Source organism: Dermochelys coriacea, chromosome 2 (assembly GCF_009764565.3).
Source record: "Dermochelys coriacea isolate rDerCor1 chromosome 2, rDerCor1.pri.v4, whole genome shotgun sequence".
NCBI classification, from domain to species: Eukaryota; Metazoa; Chordata; order Testudines; family Dermochelyidae; genus Dermochelys; species Dermochelys coriacea.
This window is the reverse complement of record NC_050069.1, coordinates 197025410-197053216: the sequence shown is the minus strand read 5'-3', so window position 1 is coordinate 197053216 and position 27807 is coordinate 197025410. Positions and strand designations below refer to the sequence as shown.

At 39.1% G+C, this 27807-nt stretch overlaps 1 protein-coding gene across 1 annotated transcript in view; it reads left to right on the top strand.

Annotated features, from left to right (window-relative positions):
- RBMS3 (RNA binding motif single stranded interacting protein 3) overlaps positions 1 to 27807 on the top strand; it is a 782080-nt gene that overhangs the window by 327356 nt on the left and 426917 nt on the right. Inside the window, exon 5 of the mRNA XM_038392245.2 lies at positions 24058 to 24227. Coding sequence (XP_038248173.2) covers positions 24058 to 24227 — 170 coding nt within the window. The remainder of the gene's footprint in view (positions 1 to 24057; positions 24228 to 27807) is intronic.

Genomic DNA, 27807 nt, shown 5'->3' with positions numbered 1-27807 from the left:
CAGTTGCTTTACCTAGGAAATAGTTGTAATGTTATTCGTAAAAGAAATGCTGCTTATTTGCTTTCATAGTCGAGGAGGGAGAACAGTTTAATATGCTTTCCAGACATCATTCAGTGCGACAGTGGGCTGCCGAGGAGGACACACGATTACCTATGAGCTGGTGAGAGTCAACTGATAGGTGCGATGTGTGGATCCAACACGATTTCAGAGAGCACTCCTGTAAAAGACAGGTTTCAGAGTAGCAGCCGTGTTAGTCTGTATTCGCAAAAAGAAAAGGAGTACTTGTGGCACCTTAGAGACTAACAAATTTATTTGAGCATAAGCTTTTGTGAGCTACAGCTCACTTCATCAGATGCAACATTAATGTTGCAGCATTTTGTAATATCATACAGTGACAGCAATCTAGTTCTGATTTTCATCACGAGAATAAGACTTCACTTATGCCATCGAGAGCAGAATCTTCTTAAGTGTATAATATCATTATTGACAGAACTCTCAAACAGTAGATTACAGTATTTCCTGATGGTGTGGTGTAAGGACTCTGAAAACACAGTTTCTGGCACAATAGCTAGTGAAACTTAAATGCCTAGCAGTGTTCAGATGCATGAGATAATTATAGCCTTGTCCACAGCGGATGCTCTGTTCTCCTGTTTGGCAGTTTCCTTGTTCAGTGTTCAAATAATTTTGTTCGGTGTTCAAATAATGGCCATTTTGAAGATACAAGTGCATTTCTTATCCTTCAAAAAGTTAGCATTTTCCTTTTAAGATGGATGCATATATATATATATAGGCTTGGTGGAATTCAATTTTTTAAATAATTTTGACTAATATTCTTTTAAATAAATTTAAATTTAAATAAAATTAAATTTAAATTTAAAAATAACCCCATCTATACATACAATATGATGGGGGCTAATTTAGCTACAACTAATCAAGAAAGAGATCTTGGAGTCATCGTGGATAGTTCTCTGAAGACATCCACGCAGTGTGCAGCGGCAGTCAAAAAAGCAAACAGAATGTTAGGAATCATTTAAAAAGGGATAGCGAATAAGACAGAGAATATTTTATTGCCTTGATATAAATCCATGGTACTCCCACATCTTGACTACTGAGTACAGATATGGTCTCCTCATCTCTAAAAAGAGATGGCATTGGAAAAGGTTCAGAGAAGGGCATTTTCTACTGGCATTAGAAAAGGTTCAGAGAAGGGCAACTAAAATGATTAGGGTTTTGGAGTGGGTCCCATATGAGGAGAGATTAAAGAGGCTAGGACTTTTCAGCTTGGGAAAAAAGGAGACTAAGGGGGGGATATGATAGAGGTATATAAAATTATGAATGGTGTGGAGAAAGTGAATAAGGAAAAGTTATTTACTTGTTCCCATAATATAAGAACTAGGGGCCGCCAAATGAAGTTAATGGGCACCAGGTTTAAAACAAATAAAAGAAAGTCCTTCTTCACATAGGTTTCAGAGTAGCCGTGTTAGTCTATATTCGCAAAAAGAAAAGGAGTACTTGTGGCACCTTAGAGACTAACAAATTTATTAGAGCATAAGCTTTCGTGAGCTACAGCTCACTTCATCGGATGAAGTGAGCTGTAGCTCACGAAAGCTTATGCTCTAATAAATTTGTTAGTCTCTAAGGTGCCACAAGTACTCCAAGTGAGCTGTAGCTCACGAAAGCTTATGCTCTAATAAATTTGTTAGTCTCTAAAGTGCCACAAGTACTCCTTTTCTTCTTCACACAATGAACTGTCAACCTGTGGAACTCCTTGCCTGAGGAAGTTATGAAGGCTAGGACTATAACATGGTTTAAAAGAGAACTGGATAAATTCATGGAGGCTAAGTCCATTAATGGCTATTAGCCAGGATGGGTAAGGAATGTTTGTCACAGGGTGGAGATAGATGTCAGGAGAGAGATAACTTATGTTCTTAAAGCATTTTCCCCATTTTTATCTGTTTAAATGTTCACAGTTGATGAAAATTATGGTTGGGTGTCAGACAATAAGGGGACAGACAATAATTATTTAATGACAGTAAACAAGGAGACTCAAATTTTAAAGCTTTATAATGGTTAGAACACAAATTATCAACATTACACATAAAAATATACTCAGTAATTATCCTTCCATCAAATTCTAATAAATTCTCAAGCAGCATTTTTCTTACTTTGCTTATCTTTTAAATTTTGATGATCATCAATGGAAATATTTTTTCATTGTTTTGTGTGTGTACAGTGACATTGATGCTTACTGACATTTACCAATAAAAATGTAATCCTTCCAAGTCTACTTATACAGCTTGTTCAGTAGGGATTTCCTTTTATTCTTCTGTTGTACATAAAATGTCTCGTATGTGATTAAAAAAAATCCCAAACTCTTCTGATGTGACTGTCCAGTGCCGAGTAGTATTAGGAGTTAACGTGTTGGTCATAGTTGGGGTAAGAATGAAGTCTTTCTTTCCAGAATTAGCAGAACAACAGTATTTTAACACAGTTATCTTTCATGTTGCTAAGAATGACATATTCAAATCAGGGTGTGTTCTGATTTTTTGTTTCAAACTCCGTGGCATAAAGAGGCTTTTACATTGGTCAAGTTTTAGGTAATCAAGTCACTTGTCTCTTTTATGCACTTTCATGTTTTATTTTTTCTCTCTCTCTCTCTCTCATTTGAGTTAACATGGCACTTGCAATAGATGCATCAAACCCCAAAGTTGAAAACTTCTTGGATTGGTGTAAGAAATAGCATAGATATTTCTAACCATCAGTTAAAGCTACATTGTGGAACCTTGATTCATGTTGGTGAGCATTTACTCATAAGTCTAAGTTAGTTCAGGGGGATGGCCCCTCAGAGTAACATCACCAGTGGGAGTAGAGCGTTCACAGTCTTACTCAAAACCATCTCTGTGTTTGTGTTTTTCTCACTGTCTGGTCAGACCACTAGAGAGAAAACATAATTAAATGTTGGCAAATGAAATAGATGGCTGTGCAGTGATGTGAACTCTCCTTGTGCAACAGTTGATCAGCCCTTTAAAAAAGTTAATGATATAACAATTTTATTCACAATTCAAATTTTGGGCATTGTGAAAACACAGGGATTTTCAAAGAGGCCTAAGGGAGTTAGGCACCCAGAATCAATGGAACTTGGTAACCTAATTCTTTTAAGTCCTTTGAAAATCTTATCCTAATTTAAAAAAAATAGTTGAACATGTCATCTAATAGCAAACTTTTATTGATAATGAGCAGAATTGAGCTCAGCCCTGCACATGTGCAAGGTGGAGAAAAGTTGCAAGGAATCTCTCTCTTTCTGGGCCCATGTAGGGAAGGAGACAGAATGCATTCTTTGCACATACCCAGAGCACAAGGACTATACCCAAAACAGGCACTAACCCCTTCTAAGTGAATGGGGAAAGGATCGGACCATAAAAACTCACTGAGACTCACTCAGTTTTTATGGCCTATTTACAGATGCCTGAAAAATGAAATTTAATTGTAGTGAATGCTCATAAGCCCTTCAGTGTGGCAGCGCTGGGGGACATCACTCTAAAATAGCACTAGCGTATGCCAATCTTAATAAGTTTTTTTCAGAGTCTTTCATTTGTTTCTTCCTGTGTATAGTCTCTTACTAAATCTATTACCCTGATGAGTGTGAGGGTGTATTCACCGTTGGATGGAATAGTTCACTTTAATTGTCACACACACATGAACTAGCTTAACCTACTCATTTCATATCTACTGCTGCTAACTAAAATAGTATAATCTATTAAATACCTCCAGTGAGAAAGCACAGGTCTACAGACAGCTTAGAAATGAATGATAAGACCTTTCTTATAAGAGCAGATTATTGCTAAACAGTGGATACAAGAAGATAGACTGTCATAATGATAACAGCATAGAGTGTCAGATATTTTGGTAAACTAGCTTGGCCTACAGAAGACTAAGAACAGCAATCTGTGGATCATTGTAATGAGGCCTGGAAGGTACAGAACATATGAACTTGTCAAAGCACCAGACTAGGTCATCTCTCTTCATTTTCAGAAAAGATAAAGAGCCTAATTCTTTCACTCCCTTGCCACTTATATAATCATTTGCATCCACATTGGGAAGAACTATCAGAGACCTTCCACCTAGCCAAATTTACATTACCTGGATCAGTAGGCTGGGTTGGCATTTCCCCCCTTATACCTCCATATTTTAATTTAGATAGTTATTGTAATTATGATAATTTACTAGCAAGAGATCAAATGATTTACATTCACTATTGTTAAATGCAATAATTGGTATCAAGCACCCATCCCACAATCTGCCTCATTTGGCCACACTATAGTTTGAGAACCTCTGGACTAATTAAACATGAACACTATGAGGAGAGAAGTTATAGATGAATGATGTTAGGGGATGTTGCGAGGCAATATGATTTAGAGGTTAGGGCCCTGTACTAGGGGTGAGGAGATTGGGGTCTATTCCTTGGTGTCGCTGATCAGCTATGCAACCGTGGACAAGTCATTTTTACCTTTTTGTGTCTCTGTTTCCCCTCCAACCTTTTGATGCCTTGTCTGGTTTGGGTCAAATTATGGCCTGGCTAATGTGGTGGCAGAGAAGCAGAAGCAGGAAAATAGAACAGTAGGAGGGGAAGCCTTCCATGAGTAGATAGAGGAGAGCAGGAAATAGGTGGAGCCTTGGCTTCTCCTCAAGAATGCACGGCCAGTATAGATGTCCCCATTGAATGTCCACTGTGCCAGATATAGACCTGGTGCAGTTTATTCTCTCTCAAAGCAGCAGGAGAACCTGATGGGAGATTGTACTCAGAAAATCACAATCTTTCTTCCCAGGCCGCTCCTGGGGCAGTACAACAGTTCTCTGCCCCCTCACTCCTGGATTGTGGCAAAGGCATGATTGTGCTCATACATTGTAAGCTATTTGGGACAGCGTCTGTCTCTTACTGTGTGTTTGTACTGAGAAGCACAATGGTGACTTGTTTGTGGATGCACCTTTAGTTGGTACCATCATATAAATAATAAATGAAATGAAATTTAAAATCCACATTTGTCATAGGGCAATACTGTATGCTTAATTCAGGGAAAGTGCTGAGTGTTTTTGGTAACTTGATAACATCTAAAAATAGATTGTTTTTCTATAATAGGCCAGGAAACCATTGAGTATTGTGAACAGTCAATAATGAAATTAACTATTGCCCATAAAGAGAGAATTGATTTATCCTATCATTGTAAATTTGAGTTGATAGACAAAGTTGTAGATATAGTTTAATCATATCTGATAAATAAGCAGGTATCTAAATAACTAAATATTTCAGTAACCACATAAAATTCCAACTTGTGAAGACGTCCACATGACTTTTTTCCCATATAACTTTGTATCCTGAAACACTTTAAACTTATCAATGCAGCACAGAGAACTGTGGTGTTTGCAATGCTTACAGAGAACTGTCTATTGTCTGAGAACTTTACTTCCTTAAATCTCTATTTTATTTTTTTTATTCCATTTATAATTTTGATCCTGCCTTACTTTAATTGTCAGAAGTTTGATAAATAGCTTGAAAAGAACTGATGACAATGGGATTTCTTGCCCCTAAACCTTCTCTTCAATGGAAATTGGCATAAGTGCTCTTATACAAGCTCAGGGTAAGATTACAAAATTGGGTGTGTACATGTTAAACTAGTGGAATTTTTATTTGTGGGAAACACAAATTTGTGACTCTGTTTTACCCTGTCAAAGGCTTTATTACTTCATCAAATGAATGACTGCCAAATACTGTTTTATAAGCTATGCTGCCCGCGATGGAATTACTGCTGCAGAAAGTCTTCAGGTGAAATGATGTGACTGAATTTTATGAAGAGCTGGAATATTTCCTTACCAGTAATACAGTGTTGGGGTTATAGGTGCTAAAATAAAAGTAGTCAAACTTTTAGGCAGCTGAAGAGGTGTTAGGGTAGAATCTTGATGGCAAATCACAGCAGTGCTTCAGTTATGTCCCCTTTTATCCAACTAAGTTCTCTCTTGATTGAAGGGGCAGCTTAGAGCAAATAGCCAGGTTGAGTCAGATCATGACAAAGTAGGGGACATAAAGTAGAGGGAGTAGGCAGATTATCATATATGTGTTTGACAGCATAGGTGCTGGAGCACCCATGGAAACAAACTAGTGGGTTCGCAGCCCCCACCAGCTACCCGCTGATCAGCTGGGGATGGAGCGGGGTCGGGAAGAGGTGGCGTGAGGGTGGGGCGTGCTCAGGGGAGGAGCGAGTGGAGCAGGGGTGGGAAGAAGTTGGGTGGGGCAGGAAGAAGCTGGGCGAGGGTGGGGTTTTGGGGGAAAGTGCAGAATCGGGGTGGGACCTTGGGGCGGTGTGGGGTGGAGCACCACTTGGACAAAAGAAAGTTGGAGCCTGTGTTGGACAGTATTACCTCGATCAATACAAATTCCTGTTAGCACTTATCCTTTTGTCTGTTTCTTTTTACATGTACAAAGTACTTTGCTTTGATATTCAGGAAAGATAATGGTACTGTAGCACTTACATTTTGATAATTTTGCTACAGTTCCTACCTGACCCCAGTATTGAAATCCCAGCAGATTTAACTCTGCCTTCATCCTGCTGACGTAGATAAACTGGGCTACATACAGTTTACTTTGTGGATGTCCTTTGGACAAGACTCTTTTTAGAAAAAGAGGTCTTGTCTGCTTTACATGGACTTTAAAAGACGCATGGGACTTTTCAGAGGAGTCGAAGTAGCCCCGCATAGTGTCTTTCTAGATGCTGCCCTCCATCCCAGGATAGGCTGCATTTCAGTAGTGTATGTATATGTTTGTAAACCAATTTGTGATCCTGCTGGATGACAGGTTCTGCATAAATGTAAAATAATTATTATCATTGGGATGAATCATCTAAAAGGTTTTTGTTATCCCTGAAGAAGCAGAGTTGAAATTACTAAGCAGCTGGTAACATAGTGCCCATGATAAAACAATTTGCATGTAACATAGACTAACATAATTTGATTCAGGGTCAGATTGGATTGTTATGGAATGTATTTAAACCCAGTACTCCTTATTTATTATGCAGAAAGTGGCTTATAATAGCAGTAGCTGATGTCGTATTAAGAGATACTACTGGGTATCAGTGTCCTTTAATTCTAAACTCTAATGGAGATAATAGTATTCCAACTCCACTTTTGGCACATATTATATTTCCCAATTTATTTTTTGTTTCCCATTACATGGTTATAAGCAAAAAAAAAAAAAAGGAATTGCATGCTAATTTGAGCTTTACAGACTGTAATTTGGGGATCCTACCAGTTAAGACTTCTGGAAGGTGATGTTGTAAGCAAAGCAATGCTGTAAGATTTGCTGGATGTCTTAATTTTCATACTATATGATAATATTTGGAGGCAAGAGATTCGAAAATATTTCATATCAGAATACTGCTTTCCTGGGTTACTCCATGTACCAGTTGCTGATGCAGAACTAATGAAAGTTCATAAAAAAGATAATCATATAATTATAATACAACATTAATATAACATAACATATAATATAATTATGGGTTTCAGAGTAGCAGCCGTGTTAGTCTGTATTCACAAAAAGAAAAGGAGTACTTGTGGCACTTTAGAGACTAACAAATTTATTAGAGCATAAGCTTTCGTGAGCTACAGCTCACTTCATCGGATGCATTTGGTGGAAAAAACAGAGGAGAGATTTATATACACACACACAGAGGACATGAAACAATGGGTTTACCATACACACTGTAAGGAGAGTGATCACTTAAGATAGGCCATCACCAACAGCAGGGGGGGAAAGGAGGAAAACCTTTCATGGTGACAAGCAGGTAGGCTAATTCCAGCAGTTAACAAGAATATCAGAGGAACAGTGGGGGGTGGGGTGGGAGGGAGAAATACCATGGGGAAATAGTTTTACTTTGTGTAATGACTCATCCATTCCCAGTCTCTATTCAAGCCTAAGTTAATTGTATCCAGTTTGCAAATTAATTCCAATTCAGCAGTCTCTCGTTGGAGTCTGTTTTTGAAGCTTTTTTGTTGAAGTATAGCCACTCTTAGGTCTGTGATCGAGTGACCAGAGAGATTGAAGTGTTCTCCAACTGGTTTTTGAATGTTATAATTCTTGACGTCTGATTTGTGTCCATTCATTCTTTTACGTAGAGACTGTCCAGTTTGGCCAATGTACATGGCAGAGGGGCATTGCTGGCACATGATGGCATGTATCACATTGGTAGATGCGCAGGTGAATGAGCCTCTGATAGTGTGGCTGATGTGATTAGGCCCTATGATGGTATCCCCTGAATAGATATGTGGACAGAGTTGGCAACGGGCTTTGTTGCAAGGATAGGTTCCTGGGTTAGTGGTTCTGATGTGTGGTGTGTGGTTGCTGGTGAGTATTAGCTTCAGACTGGGGGGCTGTCTGTAAGCAAGGACTGGCCTGTCTCCCAAGATCTGAGAGAGCGATGGCTCGTCCTTCAGGATAGGTTGTAGATCCTTGATGATGCGTTGGAGAGGTTTTAGTTGGGGGCTGAAGGTGATGGCTAGTGGCGTTCTGTTGTTTTCTTTGTTGGGCCTATCCTGTAGTAGGTGACTTCTGGGTACTCTTCTGGCTCTGTCAATCTGTTTCTTCACTTCAGCAGGTGGGTATTGTAGTTGTAGGAATGCATCATAGAGATATTGTAGGTGTTTGTCTCTGTCTGTTGGTGATGGCTTATCTTAAGTGATCACTCTCCCTACAGTGTGTATGATAAACCCATTGTTTTATGTTCTCTGTGTGTGTGTATATAAATCTCTCCTCTGTTTTTTCCACCAAATGCATCCGATGAAGTGAGCTGTAGCTCACGAAAGCTTATGCTCTAATAAATTTGTTAGTCTCTAAGGTGCCACAAGTACTCCTTTTCTTTTTGCGAATATAATTATGGTATATTATATGTTATGTTATAACATATATAATATAACATTATAATTATAATACATATAATCACATATGTAATAGTGATAATCGTGCTATTTTGCGGAGCCATGCCAAAGCTGTTTTGAGTTTTTAGAGGTTTCTAACATTTTCTCTTGTTCAGTTGACTTTACAGATGGAAAGATTTGAAAATTAGTACCAATATACTTTTTAAACTTTCTAAAATATTTCTATAATAGTTATTCCGTAAACAGTGGGATATACAAAAAACATGATAGTGGTATGAACGTTACTGTAAACCGCTGAATACATGATGGGGATGATGTTTGGGATAACTTGTATAAACTCACTTATTCCTTTCAGAATAGCAGCCATGTTAGTCTGTATCCACAAAAAGAAAAGGAGTACTTGTGGCACCTTAGAGACTAACAAATTTATTTGAGCATAAGTTTTCGTGAGCTACAGCGTCCGACGAAGTGAGCTGTAGCTCACGAAAGCTTATGCTCAAATAAATTTGTTAGTCTCTAAGGTGCCACAAGTACTCCTTTTCTTTTTACTTATTCCTTTGGCATTCAGGAATAAGGCAGTCATCATAAATGTACCAATAACATATTTACGCTACCTAGCACCACCAGGTATTATCTATCCAATATATGTGGAGCTGATATCACTGCCTTTAGTTACATTTGCTTGACGCTTTCCATTATATGACCCTGTTTTCAGTTGCTTGTGATATTGCGAACTAACAGCTGAAATTCCCCATATGTGATATCCTCCAGGATAGTAGGTACCTTAGAGCTGACTAACTAGGTAACTCCCACTCTCTTTTTGGCACTACTGATGTGCTCCTGCTCATCTCTACATGGATTAAGGGAATGGTGGGGGGCTTCCTCTCCCTCTTGGTCTCCCCCTTCACTGCTTACTGCCCTGTCACCACAGGGAGCCAAGCTGAGCAAAATTTCCCCCTGCCATCCCCTGTCCTTAGCAGGGAAAAACTTGAAACCTGATTCACTCTTGCCTCTACCCACAGTACAGCTGCCTGAGGAGCATAGCTGCTGTGCCTGTTTTGCCCTACCTGGACCAGATAGGGTTGCCAGGCATCCACTTTCTACTGTAACACCCAGTAGAAAACGGATCCTGGCGACACTGGTCTGGTTGGTGGCACAGTGGGCCTAAGGCAGGCTCTCTGCCTATGGTGGCTCTGCGCAGCTCCCGGAAGTGGCTGCCATGTCCCCCCTCTGGTTCCTAGATGCAGGGGCAGCAAGGGAGGTTCTGCACACTGTCCCCATCCTGAGCGCTGGCTCCACAGCTCCCATTGGCTGGAACCATGGCCAGTGGGAGCTAAGTGGGCGGCACCTGCGAGTGAGGGCAGTGTGTGGACCCGCTTGGCCGCCCCTACTCCTAGGAGCCAGAGCGGGGACATGCTGGCCACTTCTAGGAGCCACCTGAGGTAAGTGCCACTTGGAGCTCGTACCCCTCCCCATCCCACGCCCCAACCCCCTGCCTCAGGGAAGGGGTGGGGGGTGCGGCCGGGGCAGAGGGTGGGGCAAGGGAGTTCAGTTTTCTGCAGTCAGAAAGTTGGCAACCCTAGGACTACAGGAAGGGGGAAATTAGTCCACTTACTCTCCTGCTTCCATGTGGAGCCATGCAGAGATGTGCTGAAGTGCTGTGTTCCCTCCTGCCTTAGCCTGCTCCATGTACAAGGGAGGCTTCATGCGTGCAGCTGTCCCTTTTAAACCCTGCATTCTCAGGGGATGAGTCTGCGACCACACTGACCCTTTTGCAGCAGTTTTCATCTTCCCCCTTCCCCCCGCAGCCATGAAGCACTATTGCCTTTATTCGGCCAGCCAGCAAATACCCCCCCCACCCTTAAAAGCGTGGTGTGGTCATTTGTCTCAGGCTGAAACTTTTCAGAAGTTTTTGGAAAGTTTCTTCTAGAACAGTTCCCAAGATCAAGATTATGGAAAAATCTGTAGTTTTGTCCATGTAAGAAAGAAGATAGATATAACTGTTTTGGTTCAGAACCAGTAGTCCTTCCCCGCTTTGGAGCAAGTTTTCTGGCAGGGAGGTTGCCCTGGTGCTCTTTGCTGTTTCTGTGAAAAGATGCCCACATTTAGTCAATTTAGGGCAGTTGAAAAAGTCTCAGTTTGCACATGCTTGGTAGAGGTTTTTTTCGAGTTTGGGACTTAAATTCTCTGAAGCTTCTGTCTGCACTGAGCATGCTCCATCTCTTCAGAGTCCAATCCTTCAATTTTACTCATGCAAAACTCCCACTGACATCAGTGGGAATTTTGCTAGACTAATACCTGCAGGATTGGGTGCATGGTATAATAGGTATTATACTGTGTTTCAACAAACAAACAAAGTTGTAAACAACTTTTTTAAATCTTACTGGGCCAAATTTGCAAAGATGTGAGTTTTGCCTACAAAAATATCTATTTGCATAACTGATTATCAATTTCATGTCCACTGTGTGCATGGGATTGTATGCTTGAGATTGTGCATGTATATTTTTGTGGATTAATGTAGGGGCACTGTCTAGTTTCCATGGATAGCAAAACACTTTTACTCTTGACCTAGTGGGAGGCCTGTGTTTGTGTTTAAAAAAAAACAAAGTAGTGATACTGACTAAAATTAATCTTTTGGGGTTTGTATTGCACCTCATGCAATCTTTAGCACTCTAATAAAAGATTTTCCTTCAACGAGTATCGAATCTTTAGTGTTCAGTTCAGCTGGCTTTTAGGACACATCTATTGTTGCAAAAACATTTGTATTGCCATTTGTTCCCTAAACGAACCTCAGAATCCTGATTTGAAAAGAAAGAGAAAGACAGACATTTGTGCTAAATGAATTTTGCCAAGAATTAGCACGAGAGGTTTTGTCAATTAATAATACTGCCTAATACATTTTGGGGCCTTTCCAACTGATGAAAGGATAAATAGCTTTAATCCTAGGAATTTGGTTGGACTGATTGTAATGTCCAATATTCCCCATTCTCATTCCCCTGATTTTTATTTTTCTGTGTAGTTCTTTTCTTATTTTTCTTTTAATTTTTTACTTATTAATTTTATTTTAGGTTGAATCTTAATTTTTGCACTTAAACTAGACTTTTGTATATATTTGAGAAAGATGTTCTCTTGTATTGAGAATATTAATATATATGCATCTGTTTTTACATAGAAACAATATTGTTAAATATTAATGATTTCAAACTTCCATTATAGAACTTAATATAACCTGAAATAATTTATCAATTGGAGATTTTTTTTTGCAATTTTTATTAAGCTTTTCTAGTAGTTTCAGGTATGCATTCTTTCAAAAAACAAATTCTGGAATAGAAAATAATTCACATGTAAAAGAAGAAAATTAAAAAGTATAGTATATCCTTTTAGAAAACTACAGAAAAATAATCACTGTAGCAGCAGCCTCTGGTGTAGAAAAGCATTGTGTGCCTTTATGCTATAATTTATTAAAACAAGTGTAATTTGGAACTTCTTGGCATAATATATCCTTCTAAATTTTATTTTATTTTTATCGAAAAATAAAGCATCCCAATCTCATTGTGCTATTTGCTGTACAAATTAGTAGCAAAGAAGACAGTGCACATCCCAGAGATCTGATGATTTACATGTCAGACAGTTCTGTACCTATACATTCTCTTTGTAATTATTATTGAGACGGGAAGAAAGATTTTTCATTATCATAGGGGTGTAATGTGTGAGAGAGACATATTGTGTATATGGTTTGAAACTTCATGAGCTGCACTCATTTATACCAACAGGAAATTTGGCTTGTCTTGCATTAAACATTTACTGCAAGGTAATACTGATGTTTGGAAACCCAGAAAAAGAGGTTTCTGATAAGAGAGCTAATTTTTTTGCATTCATTATGAGCTATTTTAGAGAAACTGAAATGTTCTGTTTACCAAACTGCAGATGATTGTTTCACAGGAAACCCAACTCAATTAGCATTGGAAGCCCTTGGCAAACTTGTGCATGCACACAAACACAATCTGGCACTGACACCATGGGAGTGAGGGTGGGCACTTACACAACGGTAGGAAATTAATCCCTCCTTTCTGCTCTTAGAGAAGTGACTAGATAGAGTTGTTCAGAACGTTTTGGACTAAATGAAATTTCATGGAAGCAGGAACGTTTTGAAGGAGAGAGAATGAGAGACTATTTCCAGGTAGTTAGGGCACTGGCCTGGGATGTGGGAGACCCAGATTCAAGTTCTTGCTCTGCCTGATGGCTTTCTGTCTAGCTTTATTGCAGGGGTTCTCATAAGAAAAATGTTCGTGGCCTCGGGGTGTGGCCACCAACTCTTGCTGGTCGCCTCTCTGATCATTTTTCCTAAAATACTTAATTAACTTTAGGAAAAACAAATAAATATGCATAGATACGTGTCCAAATCATTGTGATCTATCTATGTTGGGATTTTTTGCAGACTCAATAATAAAAATAGCATACGGTTGTCTCTATTTTTTATTGGACCTAAACAGAATAGAAACACAAATAAGGTGCTTTGAACGTTCTTGTAATTTTTCTTATTGATCTTTTGCTTTTTTTGATTGCTTTTTTAAATACTTCCTAGCTAGTAAGTGTGCTGTGAATAGTAATATTAACAAAAATACATATATCACTTTTCACAACAGACTTACCCTGGACAAGCCCGAGGACAAATTAAGCCCTGGATGGGGAGGTAGATACAGAGACGGCAGGGGCCAAGGGTGATGGGGCACTGGGAGAGGCAGCAGGGGTGACGGGGGGTGAGCTTGGGGCCAGAGGGAATGAAGTCCGAAGCCCCACACTCAGGGGACGGAGCTCGAAGCCCCGAGGCTAGAGCCTGTCATCCAGGGGCTGAAGCCCAATCCCACTGTCCCCGGGAAGGTGGGGAACTCGCTGGCTGCCTGTTCCTCCAGCTTGTCTCTCTCCAAAGGGGCGCAGGGTCCAACCACTCCTGGTTGCTCCTGTGGAGGGGCCGCTGCTTTGCCCCGCCAGCCCGCCCCAATCACTGCCCAGGAGGCTGTGACCTCAAGAAAAGCCGCTGGTGGCTGCATTTGAGAAACACTGCTTTATTGTGTAGCTGCAGTCCCAGTGGCTGTGCGAAAACCGTAAATCCAAAACAGTGAAAGATATTGTGGAATGTGCAAAATTCTGCTCAGATGTTCTTCTGTTAGGGACACATCTTTCCCCAACAGAAGAACTGATGTAGTTTGACTCTGTGTATAGTGTGGGGGCTAGGGGCAAGGGTTTCTCTACACATCTCCAAAAGAGTGTTGGGGGTGTTACTGTGGGGACCTACCAACTGTGTATTCTGCTTAAGAGACTGTGTCAGCCACAATTCTTCCATTCTACTATTCTACATTGATGTGAAGCGGGGAATATTTCCCACTTACTGTATATACTCATTCATAAGCCGAATATTTTTGGTAAAAAAGTGATGCATCAAAGATGGGGGGTTGGCTTATAAACGGGTCTACACCAAAATTTGATGATTTTAAACTCTATGAAATCATTGAATTGAATATCTAATACATTGTCATTTTGTTTACCTGGAGCATTTGTAGGCATGGAGCTGCGGATAGCTCCTATTGGCTGGGAACAGCAAACCACGGCCACTGGGAGCTGAGGGGCTCTGGGCCTGTGAATGTTCCAGGTAAACAAAACGTCCCGACCCACCAGCGGTTTACCCTGATGGGCCGGGAGCCAAAGTTTGCCAACCCCTGAAATATAGGGTTGGCTTATGAAAGGGTCATACAGTTTTTACTATTTTTACCTATCCATCTTGGAGCGTCGGCTTATAAATGAACGGGCTAATGAATGAGTATATACAGTAATGTAATGTAAAGAAAAGCCGAGGAAATGTGCTTGCTTTTGATTTTGTAAAACCTTGGTTGGGTTTTCATTCTGCAAAACCAAATATCATCTGGTTCTGATCTGCGTTCAACAAATTTTTGGGTGGGGAGGGGTTGGATTAGATCAAAGAATTTGGTTTTGTCCTATGCCAAAAGTTCAGTTCTATTAAGTTGAATTTTATTTTATTTGTGTTATTTCACCATGTTGATAGTGTATGTATAGACAATAAAATTTAGCTCATACATAGCATTTTCATCTTCATCTTTTAGTCCTCCATTAAAAATAAATAAATAACCATATAATAAATATAGACTTTCAGGACCTAAGATGTATACTATTTTTATATAAATATATTAAGTTAAATATAAAACTTCCACTCTACATTTTTACCCTTTAAGTGGGATGCTAACCCATCATTATGCTAATCTTGCTACACAAATGCCCCAACTAATATGTGTCAATATAAACACAAATAATAATTTCTGCTTACTCAAACTTTTACCATTTTTTACAACAAAGTTACTGTATTGCAGGCAGTAATTGCTTTCACATTTTGGTCTGTGTTCTAAAGAATTCTGTTTATGAGACATACAATGTTTTATAGACCAGATTGCTCAGTTTTAGCACTTTTCACATCCATATTCCGTTCATATTTTGCCTCGGTACATCAATAAAATATGAACATGTTGGATAATGAAGTAATAATGCTAATTTGTGTCACAAAATACAGGTTTTTGTCTGAGTTTGACAAAGTGCTTGAATACTTTATATAAGAGAATTCTCCATGTCCATGGCCTTTGCTTGTTAAGCAATAAAAATGCCACAGGAGTGGGTAGTAACTGGAATCTCCAACCACGAGATAAAGGGTGGAGAGGCGGCATTTATTGAAAATAAATGTTGATTGATGCAGTGAAGATTATTTTCCAAAGTGGGAGATAATTTATTCTGCGAGACAGCTCTATTCCAAGTCTTCATTTCTTTTGTACTAAGGACTAAGTTGTGACATTCCCTATGGAGATGAAGTGCACTAAATTCAGGGAAAAGTATTCGGGGTGAAGTTTGTGATGGGGCTATGCATGGATTAATCCAGACTTCTTGTGAGTCAAGAGTAGTAGTCTCTCCACTATGGCAGCATGAGGGGGTAGGAGGGAGCCAGTGGCTGAGGTGGGTCTACAACAAAATCCCTCCTCTGGCCAATACTAAGAGAGCTCTCCATACTAAAGCACTCATTGGCTGTCATCGTGATTGTGGTGTTCCATTCGCAATCCATAAACCTGCACTGCCTGTCTACTTGGCATTCACTGAACTTTTTATTGGACACGTTCAAAACTGGGGACAATTTATCCTTAACTGAAGTCCTTCTCTTAGCTAGATGACAAGCAGTCTGTTCTAATTGTAGGTGGTCCTTTATAGAACTAATCCACTTCATCATTTAAGGTTCACTGTATCTTTTTTTAACTAATAAGATGATTTGGCCGATTTGCCAATTTGCTTTTATTATTTATCATTAAGTGAGGGTTAGGAATCCAGCGGTATGAGAACTGACATATTTCATTTGACCACTGAATCAGTCTTAGTGGCAAAAGGGTGTTCTTATCAGTGTGAGTCAATGAGGGGAATTTTTTTGATTCTGGTATTCATCATCCTGTCTCGATATTGCTAAACCTGCCTGGATCTTGATGACTTTTTATCCCTGTCTCATTAAGATAGTTACGGAGGACAAATTATTGGCCTTTTCAGTGCACCAGATTACATGAAATGGCACATAGTTTCCAAATATTTTCCCAAGAGAGAATGCCCTCCCACAAAGGATTTTCCCCCCGCCCTCAAATGCTTGGCTTCATTGCTCATAAAATGCTGAAAACTGGGCAGTCATGATTTAGGGGTTTGGATGAGAAGAAGTATTCGTTACAGAGAAAATAAGCCAAATTCTGCCCTGATTTATACCTCATGCAACTCTGTCTCCTGGAGGAAGTCTATGAGGTTGTAAGTCAGAGCACTATTTGGCCCACTAATTTCAACAGCTTTAAAACTCAACCAGTTAGATCTGAGAAACATGTTTTATTAGCCTAACAAATTCAGATTTTTACTTGACTATAGTACTGCTACTATAGCCAAGGAAGGACTGCATTCTTTCACAATTTTCATTCTTCATACATGCTCTTTTTAACTTTATGAATAGGAATGAGTAACCGGAACGTTTTAAAAACATTTCTAATTAAATAAACACACTATGTTGCTGTGAATAAAAGATGGCATTTCATGTGTAAATGGAGAGAGATGTCTTTGTGCTATTCAGAAATTCTAAATTATAAAATATATGGAAATTGTATCCAGTTAGAAATTCCATTGAGATTGGGGTTTTTTTTACATTTTTTAAATTAACATTTAACATTCAAATAAGTTAATTCTTATAGTTTGGCCACATGCTAGTAAAATCATTTTTAAATGCATTATTGTGGATAAAGTCCATCATTTTTAGTGACAACATGATTGTTTAATCTCTTAAGATATTAAAGATGAAAAAGTAGGCACCCCACTTCCCCACATTCTTTCTTTACTGTATTATTATTATTTATTATTAGAAAGTTTTATAGTTTCTAATAACATTGTAGGCCCTGAAGTCTTTACATTATAGAACTTTCTCATGGCACAATGAATAAGTAAAACAAATGATAAGAGTTTGTCTACGTAGGGGGACACAGGAAAATTAACCCGAATTTATTAAAGGTCTGAATTTAAAGTGGATTAGTTAAACCACATTAAACCTTATATGGACACTCATATTCAGAATTAGAGTGGTTTGATTCACTTCAGTTTTATTCACTTCCAAAGTAAATTAAATTAACTCAAATTAAGGTTCATTTTAATTCTGAGTACGAGTGTCCACATAGCTGTTAATGCAGTGTAACTAATCCAGTTTAAATTCATACCTTTAGTTTCAGGAGTCTGCTTTTGGAATACAGGTGCTAGGAAGTCTGGTGGCATGGGTAAATGAGTGTCCAAGAAGAGCCCAGTCTTCCAGGCCTTCATCATCCAGACAGGAGCTGAAGGCATGGCTAAAGTTTGTTGAGTTCTACAAGCTCAGTGAATGTTCTGCAAGCTGTATAGCAGAACCTCAACCTCTCTCCAATTCTCTCACCTGTAACTGGAAACTTTGTAAAATATACATGTTTTGCATAGCTAATTCCTCCTGATGAAGGTGTATCTTTTTCACATTTCTCTTCTCTACAGCCAAGGCTATATATGTTTTCTTCAGATGCTGCTGCTGATTGAGGAAGTTAACAAAGTCGAGGAATTGCTGAGTTTCACCTCGCTTTTATGTTAGCTTTTGCCCTCTCAACTAATTGGTGGGTGTGTGCGCGCACAGGCCTTTCTGCTTATTCCTGCTCCTGTTTTTTTTCCTGGTTCTTGCTCCCTGAACTCAGTGTTCGGGTTCCCATGTGTCTGTGTACGTAATGTTGGGTGTGTAAAGTTACTCAGGGCCTGCTGCAACATACCTGCCATTTGAACAGTTACGTTTTGTTTACACTGTTGCTGACTAAACTGGTTCATCGTAATTACATGTTTTGATTGACTACCTACCTGCAGGTCTTGCTTCAATTTCCTTGTTTTCGGGGTGCTGTTCTGGAGTGCATCAGAGCGTAACAGGTTGTCTCTTGCTCAATGAGGGATTTGTCATCCATTCCACTGATGGGACCCATAAATAGGCCTGTTTCAGAGTAGCAGCCCTGTTAGTCTGTATCCGCAAAAAGAAAAGGAGTACTCGTGGCACCTTAGAGACTAACAAATTTATTTGAGCATAAGCTTTCGTGAGCTACAGCTCACTTCATCGGATGCATTCAGCCCTCAAAAATTGCTCATTTGTACAGCATGGTTTAAATAGCACAGTGCTGTAGTAGAGTGAGTTGTGAATTGGTATCTGTACAATATATTTGTATTTACCTTGAGTTATTTTATCTTCACAGTGAGAAGCTCAGGGAATTGAGTGACAATTATATTCTAAGTTAGATGAATTCAGCCTAAAAAGACACTGTTCAGAATGAAGTAGATTACATGTATTCACTGTAGGTTAAATAATGTATGTTTTAATGTGGGACTGTGGTTGTGCTCATAGACACACTCACACAAGAGTGAGTCAACATATTAATGTTTTGGTGGATCATTCCAGGACTTCACTTTCAAGTGGATAAAAGAGTACAAATTTGTATCGTTAAAGGTGAACAAAAACAAATTGACCACCCCAACAGCAGAGCAGTTGAGCTGTATGATAGACTCTGAGGCCACTTCAAAACCACAAGCCTGACTGCCTGAGAAGCCTGCCAAGGAGCCAGCTGCTGCTAATAAAGCCTACTCTACAGCTTGGCATCTGGGACCTGTGATTCCCATCCAAAGGGAATTGTATGTGAAAAATGTTTAAAATTTCTCTTTGTAAAAGTGTCGTGCTTTAAATCAGAAGAAGAAAAATGCTTTAGACCAAACTTGCAATAAATGAAAGTTAGACAGGGATACCGTGGTTACCAGGGGGAAAAGAAATCTTGTGTGAGGAGGCTAACCCTGGAATTGACGTTCATTTTGTAACTGACCTGGCTCCTAATTCGGCATTTCAGTAAGGAAGACATAAGTGTCTCATTATTTAGGTTTATTGGTCAATTTACTTGGTAGTGTGTTGTTGGATGGGAATGTTTGTTTCAGCGAGTTCTGCTATGGGCTACAAAGGTGGGTGTCTGAAACTGGGGGTGAATTTAACAGTATAATTTCTCACTTTCAAATAATAAAAAAAGCCGCTTGTTTCATTTTTCAGAGATGAAAACAAATCCTATTAGCCAGCTGCGCTGAATTAATAGGCTGCTCAGAATGATCTACAAACCAGTTCATTTTCCCCCTTTATTGAATAACGAAGCATGGGAATTGGAAAATGAATTTCTGGATTGGTTATTTGAAAAATTAATGAAAAACTCAGACTTCCAGCTCTCTCTTGAAATAAAATACTATATGTAGATTTTATATCATACTGTTGCATTATAAGCACCGTGTTTGACCATATTTGTATTGTTCCCTTGCCAGATATATAGGATAGCTGCATCTCCCTTTCAGTGTCATTCCTTTAGAACCTTTAATAATACCTAGGATTCATATAACCCCTGTGGATATTGTGGCAGAGAGATTAAGTGCCTTGCCCCAAGTCACAGAATGCCAGAACTAGGATTAGAACTCAAGAATTCCTGCTTTTGGTCCTATGCTTAGGTCACTAGACCATGCTTAAGGTACAGAGACCACTGTTTGGTAGCAAGCATTGTATGTCTGACGTCCCTTCATCTTGCAGGTTGGTGAGCAGGGCCTTTACCCTGTTGGGGGCAAAGTGAATGCTCTTCTATTTCAGCACATGCTCTGGCTTTATCAGTTCAGGAAACAAGAGTCTAAAGCCTTCTTCTGGACTGGGTCTCCAACATGGCAGCCAGCCACGTGACTATATAAAACTGAATATTGGTACTCATCATTTTGTAGCTAGGTGTACATTTTCTATAGCATTTTGGGGTTCCTAAATTGATATCCCTAAAAATTAGCAGCGTGTGAATTGAGATTTATGTGTGAAAGGGTAGAGAGGGTCTATAGTCTAGTGGTGAGTACTGATGTGGCCTTTGACCCAAACAGACAGGCCCCAATCATGCAATGTGCAGTCAAATACAGGCCCATTGGTTTAAACGAGGCTCTTCCTGAATGCAGATGTCAGCCTGTACATGCAGGATTGTGGCCAGTGTTTGCTCAGCTGTAGTTGGAAAGAATTTCCATCCTAGCACTTGATTCTCATTTACACTAAGGGCACATTACATTGCTCTGGCCGTAATATCAGTGAAAATGTATACTTTATATCCTTTACTCTGCAGAGTGGTACAAAGTGGACTTAGTTCAAATTAGAATCAGGCATCTAGTGTTTTCCTCTGTGTATGAGGATAAATATCTGGTACTGAAAGGAAAATTGCTCTTTATGTTTGAAAGGTATATCTTGTCTTTTCCACTGAGTTTTGGGACATTTACTTAGTGTGGAAAAAGCTATTTGAACCCAAGCTAAGATGTATAATAATAATAGTAATTAATAATTAATCATTTATAATTAACATGCATGACAATATGTTCCTGCCCTGAGTAGCTTACACATATTCATTATATAAATTCAACTTAAAATGGGGTATAAAGTAGGAGCCATGTTATCTTGATCTTTGTACATTACTAATACTCAAAAACTGCAGAATTGGCATAAGGAAAAATGGAAGATGTATTGTTTCAGCTTTTTGTGTACTAAAGCCACACATTCATTGTAAACAAATTGTTTGGCTGCTGGCTGCTGTTCAAACCAAAGTAAAAGGTCTGTGGAGGAGAACCAACCCCAAAATAGTACATTAATTACTAGTGAGGTCCTGTAGACCCCACAAATATATTGCAGAGCCCACAAAAAAGTACTTCTGTACATGGACATGAGCTAGTATTTTGATAGCCATGTCTTTTTGTATTTGTATGGGATTACAGTCTTATAAATTTTTACACAAGAGTACTGTTTCTGCACGGGAGAATTTAATTCCACGAAGTACCACAACACTGGGAAAGTTGCTTGGCTTATTCCATAGTATCTTCCCAATAATATTGCTTTGAATCTCTATTTCGGGGACTGACATTGCAGTTTGAGAGGGTAGAGCCCTGTGATAAATTTTATATGCAAAGTACTATGATTCCCACGTATTAAGATCCTATGATTGTCAACAAGTCTCCACAGATCCTGAGGGAAAGAATTAAATGCTGAGTTGTTCATTTTTCCCTTTGCTATGGATCAGACTGAATGTGCTTCCTATCCAGTGTACCATAATGCTGTTTGTTAAACTTTATTTTCTCTCTCGAGAATCGTGTTGAACCAGATCACAGCCAGGCTAGACAGTAGAGATGTATATAAATATTAACACTTGATTTTGTGTTCCCCCTGGGTTACTTTAAGTGAGACAGGCTGGGAGGAGGGAGAGAGAGGGGTGGGGGAAAGGAAGGAACCTTTGGAAATGTGTTACTCATGTGTCTATCTCATCAAAGGCTCATAGCTTTTGCTCTCAGTGAGCACAACTTCATCTACTATCTCTACCTGCCTTAACTTTTCCATATTTTCTGTTCTTCTAAATAAAGGTAGTTGGCTGCTCGAAAGTGTTTTACAGCTTCCAGTTTAAAAAAGTCGAGCTACTGAAGACACCGATTTAGCATATGCATAACTTTAAGCACTTTGAGTAGTGCCGGTGAAGTGAAATGGACTATACATGTGCTTGAAGTTAGGCTTAAATGTTTTGCTGAACCAGAACTGGAGTATTTGAGTGTAAACATATGATAATGGTCACACAACTGTCATCACAGCCAGACACCAAATTGCTTTAATTTTGCCTGCATAGGCTTATTAGTATGTCATCATTAACTTACCATTAGCTGACATCTATCACTGCTGATGTCTCCGGACTGCTAACGACATTCAGTGTTTTGCTTGCACAGTCTGGGTCTTCCTTCTCTCACCCTGTTGACCACTTAGCTGGGTACTTCATGGCTAATGCTGCAGTTTCTATAATTGGCCAAACCAAATCACCACCTCTGAACACTCTCAAGCTTTGGGAAGTTCTGCTCTAGCTCTGAATTTTGTAGCTAGGCTCCTTGTTTAATTGTGAAAAGGCTTGTCATCATTTTTGTAAAACTGGATCATATTTTTCCTTCTAAGAAATAAAGCTGACTAATGTTTTGCAAATAAGAATGAGAAATACAGTATGAGGCTCAATCAGAGGTGTTAGGCAGCTAAATTTGAAAGTTGTTGCCCTTCGTTAGAGGTACTTAGGGATGCTTTAAAACATGCTTTTATGTATCCTTTTCTAGTACGTATTTATTGGAGGGTAGGGGAATATGTTGCGGACATTGTTTGCCTCATAAACCCGCCTTCATTCATAAGTGCCATTTTTCAGCTAGGTTGTGTGACTTGTGCACATTCATAGATTTTTAAGGCCAGCTCACCTAGTCTCTGACCTTTTGATACTGTCAAGACCATCCATTCTACACCCAGCATAGCAGCACATACTTTGGGAACCGTGTCTGTCTTTTCCTAGTGCTGATAGCTCTTGATGCCTTTTTATGCATGTGCTGGATGCACATCAGATTCCTGGTATCAACCCCCACACCTACTTTAAATCTCAAGACAATGCATTTCCTTAGCTCCCACATTGAGTAGGTCATAGATAGGGCCCTACCAAATTCACAGTCCATTTTGGTCAATTTCACTGTCACAATAATTTCATTATTTCAGATATTTAACTCTGAAATTTCATCTGGTTGTAACTGTAGGGGCCCTGACCCAAAGGGGATTGCGGTGGGGTCACAAGGTTATTGTAGGGGGGTCATAATATTGCCACCCTTACTTCTGCGCTGCTGCTGGTGGTGCTGCTTTCAGGGCTGGGTGCCCACCTAATAGCCACCGCTCTCTGGCCACCCAGCTCTGAAGGCAGTACAGAAGTAAGGTTTCAGAGTAGCAGCCGTGTTAGTCTGTATTCGCAAAAAGCAAAGGAGTACTTGTGGCAGAATATTCTCAGTGTGTGTATATAAATCTCCCCACTGTATGTTCCACCGAATGCATCCGATGAAGTGAGCTGTAGCTCACGAAAGCTTATGCTCAAATAAATTTGTTTAGTCTCTAAGGTGCCACAAGTACTCCTTTTCTTTTTACAGAAGTAAGGGTGGCAGTACAGCGAATTCCCTTCAATAACCTTGCGACCCTCCCCACAACCCCCTTTTGGGTTAGGACCCCCAGGTTGAGAAACGCTGGTCTCCCTTGTGATGTCTGTGTAGTATAGGGTAAAAATCCACAAAAGACCAGATTTCATGGGGGAGTCCAGATGTCATGGTCTGTAATGCATTTTTCATGGCCGGGAATTTGGTAGGGCCCTAGTCATAGAGTAGCTTGAGTTAAATCATGTGCTGTGTGTCATCTTCATTTAATAAATGTTGTTCCTAAATATTCAGCATGGTGGTGTCATATCTTGTGAGTAGGATAAAGTGCATGCGTAATCTATCAACTGCTTTTATTTCAGATTTTAAAAAATAAAGTTTATTGTCTATTATTGCCCTAACTAAAAGATGGAGGGAATAAATTCCAGGCCCAGAATTAATTGCAGTATGTGTGGGGGACAGAACTACCATGAATTCACAACAGCTTCTGTAAAACACACAAGCTGGTGTTGAGTTTATTTTCAAATAACAGATTTTTTTTGTTTTCAGCAGTCCTATGCACCAGCTCCCCACCCCATGGCTCCTCCCAGCCCCAGCACAAACAGCAGCAACAACAGCAGCAACAACAGCAGTGGGGAACAGTTGAGTAAAACCAACCTGTACATTCGAGGCCTTCCACCCGGCACCACTGACCAGGACCTTATCAAGCTGTGCCAGCCGTAAGTGCCATTAAAATATTTCATGTCCTCCAGTTTGAAATGAATACACTTGATCATCGTATTTATAGGGACAAATTTCCAAGCCAGATTTTAAGCTTGTATATATAGATTTTATATTTTCAGAACAAGAATTTAGATGTATGATGTACTTGATAGTAAAAGGTGAACCTAAAGGATAACAGTGACTCCTTTAGCTCAAATGGCTGATGTCTGTGCTTGGAGATCTGAAGATCTAGGGTTCAAAATCTACTGACATCCAATTCATGGAGAGACATGGCTACATAAGACTGAATTTGTTTTTCCATGTTTTTTCTTCTTTTCTTTTCTTTTGATTTAATTAATTCACATAATGAGAAAACATCTACTATACAGGTATAAAGAAAAGCAGTACTTGTGGCACCTTAGAGACTAACAAATTTATTAGAGCATAAGCTTTCGTGAGCTACAGCTCACTTCATCGGATGCATTTGGTGGAAAAAAAAACATATACGGGTATGTCTTCACTACCCGCCAGATTGGCGGGCAGCAATAGATCTAACAGGGAATCGATAGGTCTAGACGCGATAAATTGGCCCCTGAGCGTTCTCCCATCGACTCCTGTACTCCAGCGCCGTGAGAGGCGCAGGCAGAGTTGACGGGGAAGCGGCAGCAGTCGACTCTCCACGGCGGAGACGCCATAGTAAGTTGACCTAAGTACGTCGACTTCAGCTAAGTTGCTTAACTTAGATCGATCTTCCCACCCCCTCCAATGTTGACCAGGGCTAAGAGATTTTACAGTCAAAGAATTATGATTCATGGCAGAACACACAACAAAACAGAGGTGTTCCCACATTTGTCACATCTTTTGATTGCAGTGTCTCACATTGTCAGGACTGAAGTTCAAGAAGTACATTACCAAGTGAATATGGGGTCTTGAAAAATGTCCGCTTAAAACTGATGATGAAAAAATGTCACCCTCTATTCAACAGATCTGCTCCCTGTGTATATATTGGAGTGATTTCTGCCAACTGTCGTGAAAAATATAAGTTATATAACACTGCAGAGGCCACAAAGCTAAATTTTGTTCCTCCTGGTGCATCATTAACAGAATTGTTTGCTAAAATCAAATCACAAGGCAGTTACCTAAGCAAATCAGTTGAGTATAATGCATAATACAGGTAGAGCTCAGGGTATAATTTGATTTGCTGAATCTTTATTACTGGTGGTGATGCACAAGAAGGAAATAACCCAGCTTGACTTTCAGATTCCATATTGAGTTGTTAGAGCTGGAAATAAGGAAAATGTTTTAGATTGAGATAGATGTTTTGTTTTAGATTGAGAACATTGGTAGGGTAATAACAGAGACAAGAAGTATGGAATCCTACAATGCTGTATTTATAGTCTTTTTTTTTTTCAAAGTTGAATGGCACCTATAAGACTTTCCACTGCAAATCAGCATATCAGATAGAGCTTGATAAATGGATTTACTAATGTAAGAATCAATCTGAGCCTAGACCTAGAATCTGAACAGAAATTAATGCTGCTTTGAGATATGTTGTAAATTAAATTAAAATACATGTAAATATTGTCCAATGTGATATGCATCTCTGCACTTCCTAGATTTGATCAGAAATGCTGTGATAGACACTTTGTAAGAAGCTTGGCAGGCTTGAGGAAGAAAGCTCTTAAAACACATTTTTTTTTCTTCTGCAGTAGCCAAGGGAATGTTGAAAATGCTTGCAATTGAGTACATTTCTTATAATACAACATTTCCATTTCCAACTTTACTCTAGTAGGATGCTTACCCTTTAAACTACACTCAACATTCTTTTAATTGCATTTTGGTGTATGGCTATAAAAATAGATTCTATTTTAGTGAAAACTACAGAAAAACCGTGAGTTTTTGTGTTTGATAAGATGAGTGGTTGCTTTAGTTAATCCTCCTGACTTTTATACATTTCCATTTTATGTTTTTATGTGGTGTGCACTGCATGCTGAATAGAAAATAGCAGACTGGAGTGCCTTTGATGCTAGTAGTGCAGACTCCATTATGAGTGATGTCAGACATTTTTGACAAATGTACCGACACTATCAAACCTTTTATCAATTTAAGGATAACCTTGTCAAAGTGATCTGTCAAACTGTTCAGATATAACAAAAGGAAAAGAAGTCATCATGAACTCCGCAGTAACTAAGTAAATAAGAAAAATGTTACTGGAACGTTTTGTTCTTTCTTGTATGGTTTTGATCCTGAAAATCTCTTGTAATTGCTGTTCAGCAAAGTTGCTTTAAACTTTATTTTGCTGTACAAAGCACTGTCATAAATATAAAGGGAAGAGTAAACACCTTTAAAATCCCTTCTGGCCAGAGGAAAACCCCTTTCACCTGTAAAGGATTAAGAAGCTAGAATAACCTTGCTGGCACCTGACCAAAATGACCAATGAGGAGACAAGATACTTTCAAAGCTGGGCGGAGGGGAGAAACAAAGGTTCTCTCTGTCTGTGTGGTGCTGGGAACAGAAAGGAATGGAGTCTTAGAACTTAGTAAGTAATCTAGCTAGATATGCGTTAGATTCTAATTGCTTTTTTCATTGTTCTTAAGATCCAAGGGTTTGGATCTGTGTTCACCTATGCAAATTGATGAGGATTTTTATCAAGCCTTCCCCAGGAAAGGGGGTATAGGGTTTGGGGAGGATTTGTGGGGGAAAGACGTTTCCAACCGGGCTCTTTCCCAGTTATATATCTGTTAGACGCTTGGTGGTGGCAGCAATAAAGTCCAAGGGAAAAAGGAAAATAGTTTGTACCTTGGGAAGTTTTAACATAAGCTGGTAAAAATAAGCTTAGGGGGTTTTCATGCAGGTCCCCACATCTATACCCTAGAGTTCAGAATGGGGAAGGAACCTTGACAGGGACTTTATAAACTGGTGCAGCAACAGGTGTGATTGAAAAAAAATAAGCCAGGAATAAATGAATAGTAAAGGTAATCTTCCTTCATTTATGCATCATCTCTCTTGGATTGTCACGTAAATTGAGCAAGAAATCTCTGAAAATATGATTTTGGCTTGCTTTGCACTTTTTATAACATAGCCTTTTAAACCCATCTCAATCCACATTCATAATTCCATAATTTAGAAATTTAGTTATAACTAATCCATGCAAATAATATTAATATATAATATTGGCATTTATTCCTAAAGAGTATCCAATGTTTTATAGCATAATTGTATGACCCATTGTTACATACATGTTCCTCTTTACTCAGTCAAAACAGGATGTTTATTAAAATTAAGATAAACATAATTAACATTTAATATTTGTAGATTGTACCATGAAAAATGTATAAAGTACTGTTTTATACAAACAACATATAAAGTCCTTTCCCTAATATAATCATACCTTATTTTTATACAAAATGATGTATTTCACCTAGCAGAATCCCAAAATTCTCTTAAAGCTATTCATAAAATCACTTTGGTCGTCACTAACATATGAGGCACATCAATAAACTATTGCAATCCTAGGTGAAAATAGAGCTGATCAAAAAACAAACAGATAAACAAAAACAAATACACAAACACACAAAGTTTTAGACATTTGAATTT